At 41.8% G+C, this 15736-nt stretch overlaps 1 protein-coding gene across 1 annotated transcript; it reads right to left on the bottom strand.

Annotated features, from left to right (window-relative positions):
* Positions 1-215: 215 nt before the first annotated feature.
* CABS1 (calcium binding protein, spermatid associated 1) lies at positions 216-8020 on the bottom strand. The gene is made up of 2 exons (XM_074231545.1): positions 2498-8020; positions 216-385 (listed from the first exon to the last, which is right to left on the bottom strand). The coding sequence occupies exon 1, from the start codon at positions 8018-8020 to the stop codon at positions 2507-2509; it is 5514 nt and encodes a 1837-aa protein (XP_074087646.1). The 3' UTR covers positions 216-385; positions 2498-2506.
* Positions 8021-15736: the final 7716 nt, after the last annotated feature.

Genomic DNA, 15736 nt, shown 5'->3' with positions numbered 1-15736 from the left:
CATTTTCCCTTTATATCCAAAATTGATGCTTACTTTTTTAAATTCCAGAATATCTGAGAATTCATGAGTGCCCCATATAACAAACCCTGCTCACAGTCCACCCAAATTATTGAGTCTTTTAATTTTGAAATAGATGCTTCCATTTTTAGTTGCAACTCACATGAAGCTCCCACTGTAATATTCACTTATATTCAAAAAAGAACAAGTTGTGTTAAAAATATTTATTGAAGATAAGTAATCAAAGTGAAGATTGACCCACTTTAAATTGTGTGGACAGAAGAGAAAAAGAATCCACATCCTTGAGATTACATCATCTTTCAATTGCCAACGAAGAAGAGAGAATCTTCTGAGAGGAGAGGGTGGACAGGAATGCAGGAGTTAAAACCTTGATGGGGGGGAAAGGATAAATTTAGATTTTGTTTTCTTAATTAAGAAAAACCAGAAATTAAAAATAATCATAAACATATAAAATTATATGAATATAATCATATAAATAAAATATACACCCCAAAATAAATACATAAAATATATATAAAAATAATCATAAATACACAAAAATTATATAATATATATTCAAAATAATCATAAATACATAAAATAGATTTAATCATAAACACATATAATTATATATAATATATTCAAAATAATCAAAACACATTATCTATATTAATCATAAACACATAAAATTATATATAATATATTCAAAATAATCATAAATACCCAAACTATATTTAAACATAAACACAGATTAATATAGAATTATGAATGATATTTAAAACAATCATAACGCAGAAGAAAGCTACGAAAACACTGTCTTGGGGGCGGCTGGGCCACACTGGCCCGGTCAGGCGCGCTGTCCACAGCCCCTCCCCAGGCGGGTCACTGAAGCCTCCTCACGGCCGGGGCGTGGCCTCAGCTCCCCCTCTGCCCCGGGAGCCCGGCCGGCGGCCTTTCCGGGGCGCAGCCCCGCCCCGCCCCGCCCCGCCCCCGCGGCCCTCCCCACGGGGTCTCCGCCGCCTCTGCAGGGGCCCGCCCCGGCCCCGCCCCCTCCGTCCCGGAGGCTCACGGGGCCGCCCCGGGGCGAGGCCGACCCCCCCTCCTCAGGGGCTGCTCCTCGGGCGGCTCCGCCCCCGCCAGCTTGTGGGGGGGCCGGAAGCGGCCGAGCCCCTCCGGCTTCCGCTCGTGGCCTGGCTGGTGGCCGCGTGCCCGCCGCGCCCGCCGCCCGGGGCCGGGCCCAGGTCCGTCCGGGCCCTCCTGCCCGGCGCGGGCCCCCGCAGTTCCGTTAGGCCCGGGCCTCGGAGCGGCCCCCGCTGACCCCGGGGCTCGGGCGCCGGCCGCCCCGCGGCCCCGGAGCCTGCTCCCGCCCCTCCCGCCTTAGCCTGCCCTGACTTCCCTCCTTTTCCTTTCTTCTCCCCTTCCCTTCCTTCTGTGTGTGACGGAATACTCCACTCACTTCCCTTCCTCTTCCCTCACTTTTTCCTTCCTCCCTCCCTTCCTCCCTTCTTCCCTATTCTTCATTCCTCCCTTCCCTCCCTCTTTCCCTCCCCTCCTCTCCCATCTTCCTTCCTTTTCTCCTCCTTCCTTCTTTCCATCCTCCTCTCCTTCGTTCTTTCCTTCCTAACTTCCTTTCTTTCCTCCTTTTACTTCCTGATCTCTTTGCCTCCTTTCCTCCCTCCTTTTTTCCTTTCCCTCCCTCCTTCCTTCCTCTTCCTCCTTTTCTTTCTCTCACCCCCCCCACCTCTTTCTCCTTCCCACCAAGAAATTGTTGTCCAAGCTCTTCCTCCCTGTTCTAAACTTGTGCTTCGCTTTTTACACTGAACAATAGATGGACCTTAGAGACAGGCCAGACTCAAGTTCACATCCAGCCCCAGACACTTCTGGGTTGGTGATCCTGGCAATTCCCTTAATACGCTGCCTCAGTTTCTCATCTTTCCCCAGGTTGTTCTGAGGCCAGGACGAGTCACTATCTGTAAAGTGCTTCGAGCCCATTATTTTTTGTTTCGTGCCGGTAGATTTCAGAAGTCTATTCCATAATGAATCTAAATCTATGCATTTTTTGTTGAGAAAATGAAAACTGATATATACTAGGTTAACAATCCTGGGCCTAGGGAAACTTCCATGAAGTCCTGGTTCCTGCCCTACAATTTAGAAGTAGCCTTAGGGCTGTGACAGGTTATGGTCTCCATTTACAAAGCAAGTATGTATCAGAGGTGGACCTCTCTGACCTGAGATCAATTTTCTCTCCTCTGAGCATGCTTTCTCTTGGCTTTTAAAGATTTGCACGGTTATTTGCAGGTTATCTACTGTATTTCCTTTGATTCTCACAACCCCATGTTAATTTACCTCCATCTTAGAGAAAACACTCAGAGCATATCCTTTGCCCATGGTCTTTCCTGACTTAGCCCCCCCCCACCACCACCACACTGTCCCTTTGTAATTCCTAAAATGTATTTTTTTTGGTCAGATAAACTTCATTTACATAACACTAGGTTATTACCTTGCTTCTTTAGTTAGAGATGTTATTCTCTACTGCATTCAGAGGGTTAGAGGCATCGTTCTCTAGTTTGATGGCATCAACTTCCATTGTGGAATCTTGTCCAGGGTCTGCATGGTGTCCTGAAGTGGGATTTCCAGGTAAGGAATCTGTGACATTAGTCACACTTGTTGGTGTTGGTACACCTACCAGTTTAGCAAAGAAGGCTTTCACAATGTTCTTATCTTCCCAAGTATTCTTGGTTTCTGATGCAAGGGAAGCAGAATAATTTTTGGTTTTAGACGCATCAAGAACAAGGACTGTTGCATTCAACTCATCTTCAGGATTTCCCTCCATCCAGAATCGATTCTCATCAGCAGTATCTTCCTCTATGGAGTTTGTAGTTTCAGATGTGGTGGTGTCTTCCTCCTCAGAGTTAGTCAGATCAGCCACACTGAGTCTGATTTTCTCTTCAGTGATTTCCCCCTTTTGAAGAGCATGCCCTTTAAAATCAGAGACTTCATTTGCCCAATCCGTGGCATCATTCATTAGAAAAGCATCCTTGGATACTGAGTCGAGGCTCTCAGATACAGAGATGACTTCCTCTTTAGGGTGAGGAATGGCATCAACAGAGTGTGTGCTGGCAGTGTTAGTCAGAGCAGAGACACCTACATCAGCAGTAGGTGCTTCAATGCTGTGTTGCTTAGTGTTAAATTCTGGTCTTGGTATTTCCTTCAGATGAGTAAGTTTGTCTGCCACAGAGCTGATGAAGTTGCCCAAAGTGGTCATGAGGTTGACAGTGGTGGTAACAAGGTCACTCTCTGAAGTAGAGCCATCCACTGGTGTAACATGGCCCCCTGAAGTGATAGCGATTTGTACTGTAGGGGTAGTGTTATCAACCATGGGGAAAATAGTTGTTTCTGTTATGTTTCTAGTGATATCTATTGTGGGAGTTGGAGGTGAATCTTCAGTCAATAGTGTAGCAGCACTGGTCACAGGGAACTTTTTTCCAAGGGAAGGACTTCCAAGTGAAGTAGAAATGGCATCAAATGACATCTTAGCGGTGGGGTGCTCCTTAGGAATAAATGGATCATATTCAGTGTATGTGGAATCAATACTGTAAAGAGTGTTCTCTCTGGAAGCATCCAATGGGAAAGCATGAAGCTGAGTTGGAGTTTTAGTAATTGACCCTTCCAGGTTCTCAAGATTATTCATGGGAGCAGAATGATCAGTCATTGGATTTAAAAGATAGGATTTTGCCGTTTTCGGTTTAGTCAAAGAGCCATCTTTTTCCTGGAGGGTGCCTTGAACTTTTCCTCTAGTGAGTTTATCTTCAACAATACCGTCTGTGTCTACAAACAGAGTGGTATCTTCATTGGATTTAGCCATCCCACTTCCAGAGGTGAGAAAGTCATCTCCAGGTCTATTCAATAAAGAAGCAGAAATTGGCACTTTGTCCATTATTGAATTGGCCTGTGCCAAGGAAGACATATCACCTACTAAATCTGAGTAGGACAGAGTTTCAGAGTTGTGTTTTCCAAAGGAAATTCTGTTGGCCCCAGCAACAGAAAAGGAAGTCTTAACAGGAATGCTGTTCTGTGGATTGGCTGGTTGAGCAAATTGGGATAGATCAGGTGTGATTTTATCCACTTCAGAGATAGAACTGACATCTCTCTTGGGAAAAACAGAATAATCCTGAGGGACTAATTCATTGCCATTCAGGATATTGCTTCTTCCTATATAGGGTGAAAAGTCAATGGTGTATGGAGTATTTTCTTCTTCCTGAGTAGCTTCTGCTATAGCATCCTCTTTCCTGTGAAATGCTACTTCTTGATTATCAGAAATAATCTCTATAGGACTGTCAGCTTTATATCTAGCAATTTCAGTCATAAAGTTGATGTCTTCCTTCAAATTATGGGTAGCATCTGCAGAGATAGCTGTGTTAGGAGAGGGCAGCTTTTCACCAGGGGTGGCCATCTCAGTGACGGGGTCTTCTTTTACTGTGCCAACTGCATCAGGGTTAGTGTTGGCAGGCTTTCTTGCCAAGAAAGTAGAATCAGCTAGAGGAAGTGTTGATTCTAGGGCCTGGAGTTCACGTTGAGCATTGGTGACATTCCCTTCTGGGATAGGAGCCCCATTAACAGTTAAAGGCTTTTCAGAAACAGGACTTGATTCCCTTGACATAGATAAATCAGCATTACCCAGTGATGTTTTCTTCAAAGGAAGAGTTTCTTGGGTATCCTCAATAGTGGCATCTTTTAATAAAGAGGTGTTACCTATGGACACAGGAGCAGAATTTGCCCCAGAAACAGTGGTGTCATCTTCAGGTTTAATGTATCCGGTGTAGAGGGTAGAGGCTGCAAGCATGGACATGGTGTCTTCTTCAGGTGTGATAGTATCTGTTACACCTGAATTACTTACTGATTCCATGTCTTCAATCTTGTCAGAAATGAAGAAGGACATGGGGATAACATTGTCCTCTAAATCAATTATTTCTATCATTGCATTGTCCTCTTTTTCTTCTGATGTGACATCAATTGTTGTGATCATAGGCTCTGCTCTGAGGTCAGTGGTATTAGACATAGAGAATCTGATATCTTTTGGGATGGTTGTTTCCTGGTTTTTAAGAGAGGTGGTAGTTTCAGCAAGACTGGTGCTCTCAGTCATGAGGCTGTTGGAATCCCAATCAGAAGCAATGTGATTCCCCTTGTGGCTGTTTGTTGTTGTCCCTGAGTCGTGCATGTCAGACTCAATGGAAGCCACCTTAACAGCAGCCCTGTTACCCTCTTCCACAGCTTTGATTTCTTGAGGAGTTGTTTTAATTCCACCTGTGATTACATCAGTTATGGTTATGGTCTCCTTAGGAACTTTGGCTTTTTCAGTTAAAAGATTGTTATCATAAAATTCATCCTCACCATTTTTCTCCATGACAGTAATGAGATCCCTCCAAACTTTGGTTTCAAGTCCCTTTGTGCTGGTCAGGCCAGAATTCATGGCTATGTTAAGGTCACCAACATTTGGTCCAATATATATATAATTATTTGGTCCAATATAATTATCCTTGGTAGTAGATTTATCCCCTCCAATTAAATCAGTATTGTATGAAAGACTTTCTTTTACCTGAATTGCATTGTCTTCTGATGCTATAGGATTGGCATTATTACTAAGGAGGGATATTTCAGGTAAGCTGGCTGTGTCATCCTCTATAGAAGTTTCCATTTGTTCAACCACTGTCTCTGTTTCCTCTGACAATATAAATAAGTCATCTAGCAAATCCTCATCATTCCCCTGTTGAGAAGCTGCAGCACTATCAATCTTGGCATGAGGAGTAAGGCTAGGGTCTTTATGAGTTTGTAAAGGATTGTTGTCTAGGGATATAGCAATATCTACTCTAGGAATGAGAGAACCATCTTGAGTGGAAAGGGCACCAAAGGAAGTCATTTCCGCTGGAGCAGGCATATTTGTTCTGGTGACCATGTAAGTACCCATTTCCATGTTTTCACCTCTATCAGAAATTCTGTCTGCTCCAGGGAATGTAAACAGCACTGAAGGAATAGCATCATCCTGTGAAGTAGATAATTCGCTCCCCAAAGTTTGTGAGTTGTCTTTCAAGGATGGTGCTTCAGCTGTTGTGACACTGGTGTTTCTTTCTGGAGTTGAAGGAACTGCTGTGATATTCTTTGTGTTTAAAACTTCTTTATTTTTGATGTGGGCAGGTTCCCCTGCAGAGCCAAAGTTGTTCATTGTAAAAGTTCTACTCTCTTCCTTAGGGAACCCAGTGTCTGGGTTGACAACAACTGAAAAATCATTTTTTTTCTTTCTTGAATTAGATGTCTCTGGCAGAAAGGTGGTAGTATCATCTACAACTTTATTGTCTTGTTCCATAGTGGCCATTTTTAGAAATTTTGAAGATATTTTCTTATTTCCATCAGGGCTAGAATAAGCCATGGTCCTAGGAGTCACAGGTTTCAATTTGGTGGTATGAGTCTCAGAATCAGGTGGTTCATACTCAAGGATAGCAGTATGGCTGGTTTCTGTAGAGTTTGTCAGTTTAGAATTGGCAGGAACTATTTCAGAAGAGGAGTATGAACTATCAGCCTTGTTGTAGGATGCATAAGTCCCCAGCTCAGATGGCTCATATGGGAGAGTAGGCATGTTTATAATGGGGCTTGGAGGGGCAATGGTGTAATCCTCAGTGACATAGGCAGAGACATTGTTATCAGGGACAAGGGTCATCAAATCATGGTTGGAGGTGTTTTCTTCTGCCAGAGAGACATAATTGTCCTCTGATAAGGTATCTTCCTTTACATAGGGAATTTCAACATATTCCATAGAAGCAGATTCCTTTACAATAATATCAGGTTGAAAATTAGAGGGATCAGTTATAACTTTAATATCTGCTTCTGGGACATTGGTAGAAGTATCTAAAATGTCTGGTACCATGGCTCTTATAGTGTCTTCTTTTCTAGCAGTAGTTGCAGCTTGCTTTGGGTAGATGGCCTTGATGGTGGATGTGCTGTAATCATCTAGAAGAAGAGAGGGTAACGAGGGGAGGGCAGGAATGACTGCTTTCCTTTCAGTGAGAGGCCAGCCCAAAGGGACCATGTCATTCAGAAGAGATTTGTCAGCCCCAAGTTCTAGGGCCTCAGCAGTAGTTGGTGTCATATCTTTTCCAAGGTAATTTATCTGTGGTTTATCAGAAGGGACAAGGTGCTCAGGGATAGGATTGGTGAGAATTTTTGATAGACTGTCTCCTGTGGACAGTGTAGTTCCCACTTCAGAAGCAGTAGATTCTCTGCTAGGTTGGATATATTCAGAGGGAAACATAGTCTTCTTAGCCACCATGTTAGGGACCTTCCCTATAAATGGAATTGATGCATTGGCAGCCAAGTTTGTTGAATCTTCATTTCCTATATTTCTATAAAACTTCCTGACTTCTGCAAGAGCTGGGAAGGAAGTCACTGGAAATATGGGATGTGGGGGATTAGCCATTTCCATCACAGCAGTTTTATTCTCCTGTTCAGGAAATTTGGCACCAACCATACTCTTTGTAAGGTCATCTTCATCAAGGAGTCTAGAGCCATCTTTACCTTCAAGAGGGGTGGAAGTAGGAACTGGATTAATGCTGGTTGCTGAAGGGGGTCTTCTGGATTCCCTGTTCGATTGTGTATATTCAGAGGAAAAAGTAGTTTCCTCATCCCCCATTGTAGGGGTCTTTCCTCTAAGTGGAATTGTTGCATTGGCTTCCAAGTGTCTTGTATCTTCTTTTTCTCTCTCTGTATGGAGTCCCCTGATACCAGCAGGAGCAGTGAAGTAAGTCCCTGGAGACATGGTATCCTGTCCATTAGCCATTTCCATCTCAGCAGTCTTGTTCTCCTGTTCTGGGGATTTGGCAGTCACCACACTGTTTGTAGGCTGATCTTCAGGAATGAGCATGGAACCATCTTTTCCTTCAACCGGGGTGGTAGTGGGAGCTGGTCTAGTACTGGCTCCTGTAGGGGATGTTCTAGATTCCTTGTTAAACTGGCTATATTCAGAGGGTAACATAGAAGTATCCTCAGCCACCATGGTAGGGGTGTTCCCTGTAATTGGAATTCCTGTGTTGGAGTCTTAAGTCTTCTTCATCTTTGTCTCCTACATTTTTATACCTTCTCCTGTTTAAGGAAGTCACTGGAGATATGGGATACTGTCCAGTAGCCATTTCCATCACAGCAGTTTTGTTCTCTTGTTCAGGAGATTTGGCAGTAACCTCCCTGTTTGGGACAAGCCTGGAGCCATCTTTACCTTCAAGAGTGGTGTTAGTGGGAACTGAATCAGTGCTGGTTGCTGAAGGTGGTCTTCTGGATTCCCTGTTTGATTGGGTATATTCAGAGGAAAAAGTAGTAGTTTCCTCATCCACCATGGTAGGGATCTTGCCTCTAGGTGGAATTGCTTCATTGGCATTGAAGTCTCTTGTATCTTCATTTTCTGTATATGGATAGAGTCTCCTGACATCAGTAGGAGCTGTGAAGGACGTCACTGGAGATATGGCATGCTGGAAATTAACCATTTCCATCACAGCAGTATTATTCTTCTGTTCAGGAGACTTGGAACCAACCCCAGTCTTTGCAGGGTGATCTTTGGCAAGGAGTCTGGAGCCATCTTTATTTTCAAGGGGGGTGGTTTGGGGAATTGCATCAGTGCTGGTTGCTGAAGGGGGTCTTTTGGATTCCTTGTTCAACTGGGTGTATTCAGAGGAAGAAGTAGGAGTTTGCTCATCCACCATGGTAGAGGTCTGCTCTCTATGTGGAATTGTTGCATTGGCATCCAGATGTCTTGTATCTTCTTTTTCCTTCTTTGTATCAAGTCTCTTGACATCAGCAAGAGCTGTGAAGGTAGTCACAGGAGATATGGTATGCTGTCCAGTAACCATGTCCATCTCAGCAGTTTTGTTCTCTTGTTCAGGAGATTTGGCACTAACCTCCCTTTTTGGGACAAGCCTGGAACCATCTTTATCTTCAAGAAGGGAGGTAGTGTGAACTGGACCAGTGCTGGCTACCTTAGGGGATCTTGTGTCTTTTGAGGCTAAAGGAGAGTCTCCATCAGGATCAATTTCGCCAGAATTTGCAGAATTTGCCCCATAAACAGTGTTGTCATCATCTTCAGGTATAATGTATCCAGCAAAAGGAGCAGTAGCCTTTGGTGCAGTTGCTATGCTTCTTTTTGTAGGCCCTGTGTTATCAATGTAGTGTGCAGGTTTTGCATCTTTAAAGGAGCTGCCAGCTTCTGGAGCAGTGGTAAAAGTCACAGGGGCAGCAACTTCCTTTTGCATTGTCTTTTTCTCTGCCTCAGAAGTTTCATTGGGATCCTCTCCTTGGTCAGTTTTGATATCCAAGGAGTCTTTGGCCTTTGATGGAAAAGCTTCTTTTTTGATGGAAGGTAGACCAAGGTCCCTGCTGCTTGGCATGGGCATCTTGACCTTCACTGGAGCAATGGGAGGACCATTCGTTAGGGTATTTCTTTTCCTCTCTCTGTCCGGAATATCAGGAAGGATAACAGGAGGCATATCAGGTAGACCATCCTTGTTTACAATAACAGTTTCTTCAAACTCAGAAGCAGTTCTTTCAGGTGGAGAGTTTGCAGTCTTAGCTAAGGAATATTCCCCAAAAGTCAGAAATCCATTTGGATCAAGTTCAAAGGCTGTGTCATCTTCAGAATTAATCCAATAAACTTCAGGTATAAGATTCTCCCTTTGGATAGTGCTATCATATGAAAAAAATGGGGTAATAGCTGCTACCTCCATGGTATTTTTACCATCTTTCTCCTCTTCTCTTCCTTCAGGTTCATATCTTGAGTCTTCCTCTATAATTATTTCATACTCAGGTCCAGAGACATGAACCATGGTGTCAGGGTTTTGAAAGGTGTAGGTGGCGGTGCTGTTGTCAGTGGTGAATGGTTTTTCAGATTCCACCTTCCTTCTTTCTGTGGGTGTTGCAATGGCATCACCTGCTGAGGACTCAAGGGAAACTGTCTGAATTTGATCAGGTAGGGTAGTATTATGATTAGCTGACAATTGACCAGCATATCCTGTGGACAAAGCAGAGTTTCCTTCAGAAATGGCCTGGTTGTTTCTTGCTTCAGTGTATGTATTAGGGACAATAGCTGCTGCCTCCCAGTCTCTGAGAATTTCAGTACCATCATTCATGTAGGCAATGCCTTCAAATGCTGGAATGTTGTCCTGGGGGTTGGTTATTTCGGCCACTGATGTTCATCTGCCTGAGCATGGGCCTTGACATCAGCAGCAGTGGTTGTGGCATGGACTCTTGTGTGATCCATGGGTCCTGTGGCATTATCAGAGGAGACAGGTGTTTTCTGCCTGGGATTGATTCTACTGGCATTGGAACCAGTACTATCAGTAATGTATAGCATCTTGAGGTCAGCATCTGGAACAGAAGAGTGAAGAATTTTTTTCACTCTTGGATTAGGCATTTCTGGAAGGAAATCCACATCATTGGCTGCTACAGCTACTATTTCTAGAGATGCTGGGATATAACTTTTAATGTGACTAAAGATGACATTATCCATGGTTTTAGGATTCACAGCCTTCAAGTTGGCAGGATCTCCTATGAGATTACTTTTATTTGCTTCAGGGCCAGAATTATCCTCACTAATAAAAATGTTGGGGTGGTTTTCAATAATACCTTCATCACTTGAAATAGTAATAATCCTAGACAGAGAGTTAAGAATTTGAGCCTCATATCCATCTGGGCCAAATGTGAGTTCAATGACATCTAGAATGGGGTTGGTGTCATCTCTTTTAAGGCCTGTCATGGAATCTTCAGAAACAGAGCCATAATAGTCCTTAAGGATATTGTAATGATGTGAAGTGGTCATCCTTTCTCCATTTGCTCTCACATTTTTTGTTGGTGGAATGACATCATTTGTCTTTGCTGTTGTGAACCCTTTTATTAGAGGAAGTGTTTCTGGTTCAGTAAGTTTGTCTTTCTCCAAGTCATATTGTTTTATATCATACATGTTTCTGCTCTTTCTTCTAGAAGAATCAGGAGCAGGTGAAGGAAGAATTCTGCTGTTCAGTATGGCTGTGTTGTCAGGTAAAAGGCTAGAGGTGTCATTTACTATTGTGTTGTTCCCTGGCACCATGACAGCAGCTGGAGCAGGCATACTGTAGCTGGCATGAAATTTCCCCTGAGCAGTGTTGGCTGGCAGAAGAATTTCTGCTTTTGGGGGAACAACAGGACTTTGAACAGACATAGATTTGTTTCTGATTGTCTCCATTTGTGCTGATTTCCTAAGAAAAGGACTTTGAGCTTTCTCAGTCATGGAATCATATTTAAGGATCCTTGGAGCATCAGCAGTTGTCAGTATGACCTTGTCTCCCATGGAAGGAGAAGTGTTGACCCTGGAGCTAGCAAGGCCGTCATTGGGCTCAATGTTCTCAGTTGAGAAAGCAGGGGCCTTGACTTCTCTAAGAGTGGCTTTGTTTATAATTGAGATGGCTTGGTATGTAGTTGGACTTCTTGCAAATTCAACTGCCTCATCGGTGTTATTGATAGGGCCAGAATAAGAAGCAGAAATTACATTGTGAGTACCCTTCTGTGAACTGCTTATTTCAGCCACAATATTATTGTTGTCAACTTCTTGAGATTTTAAATGAGTTGCCTGGGTTGTAATCCTTCCTCCAAGAGAAAGTTTATCATTAGAAGAAGATGGGATACTTTTTGTAACCTTGATTCCTTCATCTTCAAAGGTAATGGTATTCATAGCAGGTTCAATATTGTTGGATATTAAGGGCATTGTATATGCTGGGGTGAAGGAAGAGTCAGCATTAGTGGCAGTAGTCTTGTGGATGCTTCTTTTTCTCCCAGGATAAGAAATTTTAGGTAAAATGGAAGTAGTACCAGGAACAGCCATACTGCGTTGTCCCAGAATAATTTCTTTTAAATCTGGAGCAGGTGTTTCAGGGAAAAAAACTCTGTGGCATCACTAACAAAGTAACCTACAGGAACCTCAAATACATTTAGGTTAGGTGGATTTGCAAAGATATCTGGGAAGGGACCGGTATCATCTGTTTCTAGAAAAATAAAGTCTTCCTCAATAATCAAAACATCAAAGACATCATCACTAGAGGATGAAAAAATCTATAAATAGGTCATCATTGGAGATATACTTTTCTCCTTGGAGAAAGTTGTCTCCATCTATTGTAGTTATTCTCTCTACATAAGGAATCACTTCATATCCAAAGGTTTTGCCATCTTCAGATTCATCTTTGGTGATATCAACATTATTTTCTTTAGAAGCAGGAAAGGCAGTTATTCTCCTAGTATCCTCAAGAATAGTGTGTTTTCCATCACTCCTAAATTCAGATACATCACCATTCTGAGGGGCATGATTTCCATTCACAATGGAAGTTGTCTTGGGTTTACCACTGATAGGGTCAGTTGTTGCTGTGGTAGGAACAACTGAAAAGGAAGTAGTTTCTAGTGGAAGCACATTGTGATCACTTCCAGTGATTTGCCATTCTGGTGTAGCAGCATGTTTAATCTTTGTTGAATTTTTAATTGAAAACTCTGATAGTTGCCTTGTGACATAAGGGAGTGAGTCTTTTTCATGGAAAGTATCTTGCAATTTGGCAGAAGAAACATCAGACTTAAAAATATTAGCTGTTTGTAGGATGGGCTTGCCAGGGACTGTTCCCTCCATGGTAGTAGAACCATGTTTGGTTTTGATGTAATCCATTGTAAGTGTGGAATCCTCAGTTTCTTTGGGAAGGGCTTTCTCAGCAGGTAGAATATCAGGTTTTATAGTTGAGTCCATTGGAACTTCCTTGATTGTGGAAACAGCTGTTTTGGGCCAGAGAGGAGTGCTGATGATAGCAGCTTTAATATTGTCATCAAAAAGAGTCTGTTTCACCTCTGGGTCATAGTCTGTGTTTGAGAGAGCAGAATAATATTTCCCCCTAATTTCTGGGCTAGAATTGTCAAATGAAAACCTGATATCCTTTGCTGCATCATCATTCTGTTATATGGTTTCAGTTTCTTGGTCCTCAAGGATAATTTCCTCCATTTCATCAGTGGTGACATCTACCATGTTTCTCGTAGCCATTGGCTTCACATTCTCTATGCTGCGTATAAGAGGCATATTGGAATCACTGTCTGTCCTCTCATATAGCACAGATGTGGGATCTACTTTGGAGTCTAAAGATTGAGTTAAAGATGAATGAGAGATCTTGGCGATTGTTGCTCTGTCTTGTAAAGAAAAACTGGAGGCTGCCCTGGAGCTTTGAGGTAGAGTGGTGATGGGCAGGGGCTGATGGGTCTCCCCACTGCTATCACTATAGTGCTGTTTTACCTTTGAGAGAGGTGATAAAGAGTTCTGTGGAGCCTCAGTACTTGGAGAGTTGTTTGGTCTTCCCTCCATAGGTTCAGATGCACCCCCAATGGGCAGGCTGTGGTTTTTATCAGCAGAGAGGGGTCCCCCTGTCCTTACTGCATCTTCTGCAGCTGAAGAATTCCCATTGGTGGCCTGGCTAAGTGAAGTCTGATTGGCTATAACTTTGACTGCTGAGGAAGACAGAGGTGAATTGGGGGATAGAAGTTGGTTTGACTCATTTTCTGTGTCCTGGCTTTCACTGAACTGTGGGGAAAGAAGCACAGCATTTTCACAATAGCCTCCCTTGAAGACTTGCCTCTCTAACAAACTGACAACAGTAGTCATCTCGAGTTATATAAACCACAAGGTAGGATTGAAAGTCACCCTTCTCCTGGTTTTCTAGCTTGGAATAATATACCACAGAATTCTCCATAGAAAATATCAACAAGAGAGAGAAAAATATTGACATGTTAAGGCTAAGTACCAAAGATATAAATTTAAATTCTAAATCTGAATGTGTGTACTTCCACATACACACACATTTATAAATAAACTTTTTATGTAAATCACATAATTCTCTTACTTTAACTTTTATTAATGGCAAAATATACAATAGTTATTCTCTCCTGCTTCTCCCTTTCCTTGTGCTCCTTTATCATAAAGCTTAGCAATATTTACTCCTCTATTAGATATTGTTAAGAATCCATGCACACCAAAATATTTATAGCAGAACCTTCTGTAGTAGCAAAGAATTGGAAACAAAGTAGATGCCATCCATTGGGGAATGACTAAGAAAATTGTGGTATATGAATATAATGGAATATTACTGTGCTAGAGGAGGGAGACAGAGATGTGCAAATACTTCAGTGAAGTAAGCAGAACCAAATTTTATGTGAACAATCAAATATTACAATGTCATTGGGAAGAACCACCACAAAACCATCTAATTAAAAGTTGCAAATTTCCCCAAACATGTCCCCAAAGAAGATCTTTGAGAAGACACTCTCCCACTCCTCTCTTCTGCAGTTGTGGGAGGTCCACAAAAGTAGAATATTACATATGTCTTCAGACATTTTTGATGTATTGACAAAATTTGCTGAAATTTCCCCCCTTTTCTCATTTTTCTTTCTATTATTCTCTTCTATTTTTTCTTTATAAAAATATTTTCTCCTCTGACTTACTGGGTGAGAGTAAGAAAAGAGATAGTGGGAGAAATTTTGGTGATGTGAAAATGAAAGATCAGAACAGTTTATGTTTTAAAAGTAATAATTTTGTTTAGCAAAAATTGTCCTTTTTTGGACTGTATCTGAGCTGATAATTCTGTCTTTTTCCTCCCCTGAATTCTAATAGCACATGTTGAGAACCACACCCATTCCTTCACTCCTGCTTTGTTATAAATTTTAAAAAAATTTAATTTTAAAGCTATACTTATTTAATTGAAGCCATTTGAAAATTCTGAAACTTACCACAACATAATCAGCAAAGGCTAAAATAACCGAGGTCAGGACATAAACCCTCATCTTGTCTCTGTTACTAAAGATACAAGAAAATCTAATTGTTATGAAATTAAAATGAACACGTAACCTTCATCAAGTTCCTTTTTGTTACAGCCTCAAAAATCACAAAGAATGATCTGAATGTGCAATTGACATGAATGGAAACATTGTTAAAGATAATATCTCAGTGCTTTGTGCCCTTCCATTAATTAGGAATATTTTATACATAAAATATTCCTACTTAATATATATATATATATATATATATATGAGATTGGATATATTATTTATTGGTCAATGTAGTTTAATAATTGATGCCAAAATTGATTGATAAGATCATAGATTTAAAGGTGAAAGGACCTGCATTTTAGAGATAAATAACCTGGGGCTCAGTAAAGTCAAGTCATCTAGAACTATGCATTACAGAGAATTAAATAATGTAGTTTTTGAATCTCTTTAGGAAGAAACTTTTTGGGGATGAGTAAAATCTCCCTTTGTTCTCCCCACCTCCTCAATAATAATTCTGATCAGAAAGAAACACTTTATCAGGTAAGCTGCATAGACAAAGACCAAATGAATCATTATTTGTATTCATTTGGAATTGTAAAGCGTAAGGCTTCAAGGAAAGAGTGGACAAAAACAGCATGGATAAGCCATATCTATACCAGACAGTGGGGTGCTTCCTTTCTGGATCTGGCCCTGCCGGTATGGCGTCTCCTCTGGATCTGCTGCTCTGCTGTTTGAGTTATGACAATGAAAATCAGGGACTGAGTACTCCTGAATCTAATAAACTCTGACTCCTCTGTCTCCCCCCCCTCCTTTTTTTCCCTACTGGGGAGAGACAAATTTTTCACGTTGGATGGGTCTACTTGGAGTTAATCCTCAGATAAATGATGGA

The sequence above is a fragment of the Macrotis lagotis genome, chromosome 3, assembly GCF_037893015.1.
Source record: "Macrotis lagotis isolate mMagLag1 chromosome 3, bilby.v1.9.chrom.fasta, whole genome shotgun sequence".
In the NCBI taxonomy this organism is placed as follows: domain Eukaryota; kingdom Metazoa; phylum Chordata; class Mammalia; order Peramelemorphia; family Peramelidae; genus Macrotis; species Macrotis lagotis.
The sequence above is the reverse complement of the archived record's forward strand: the minus strand, read 5'-3'. Positions and strand labels throughout refer to the sequence as shown.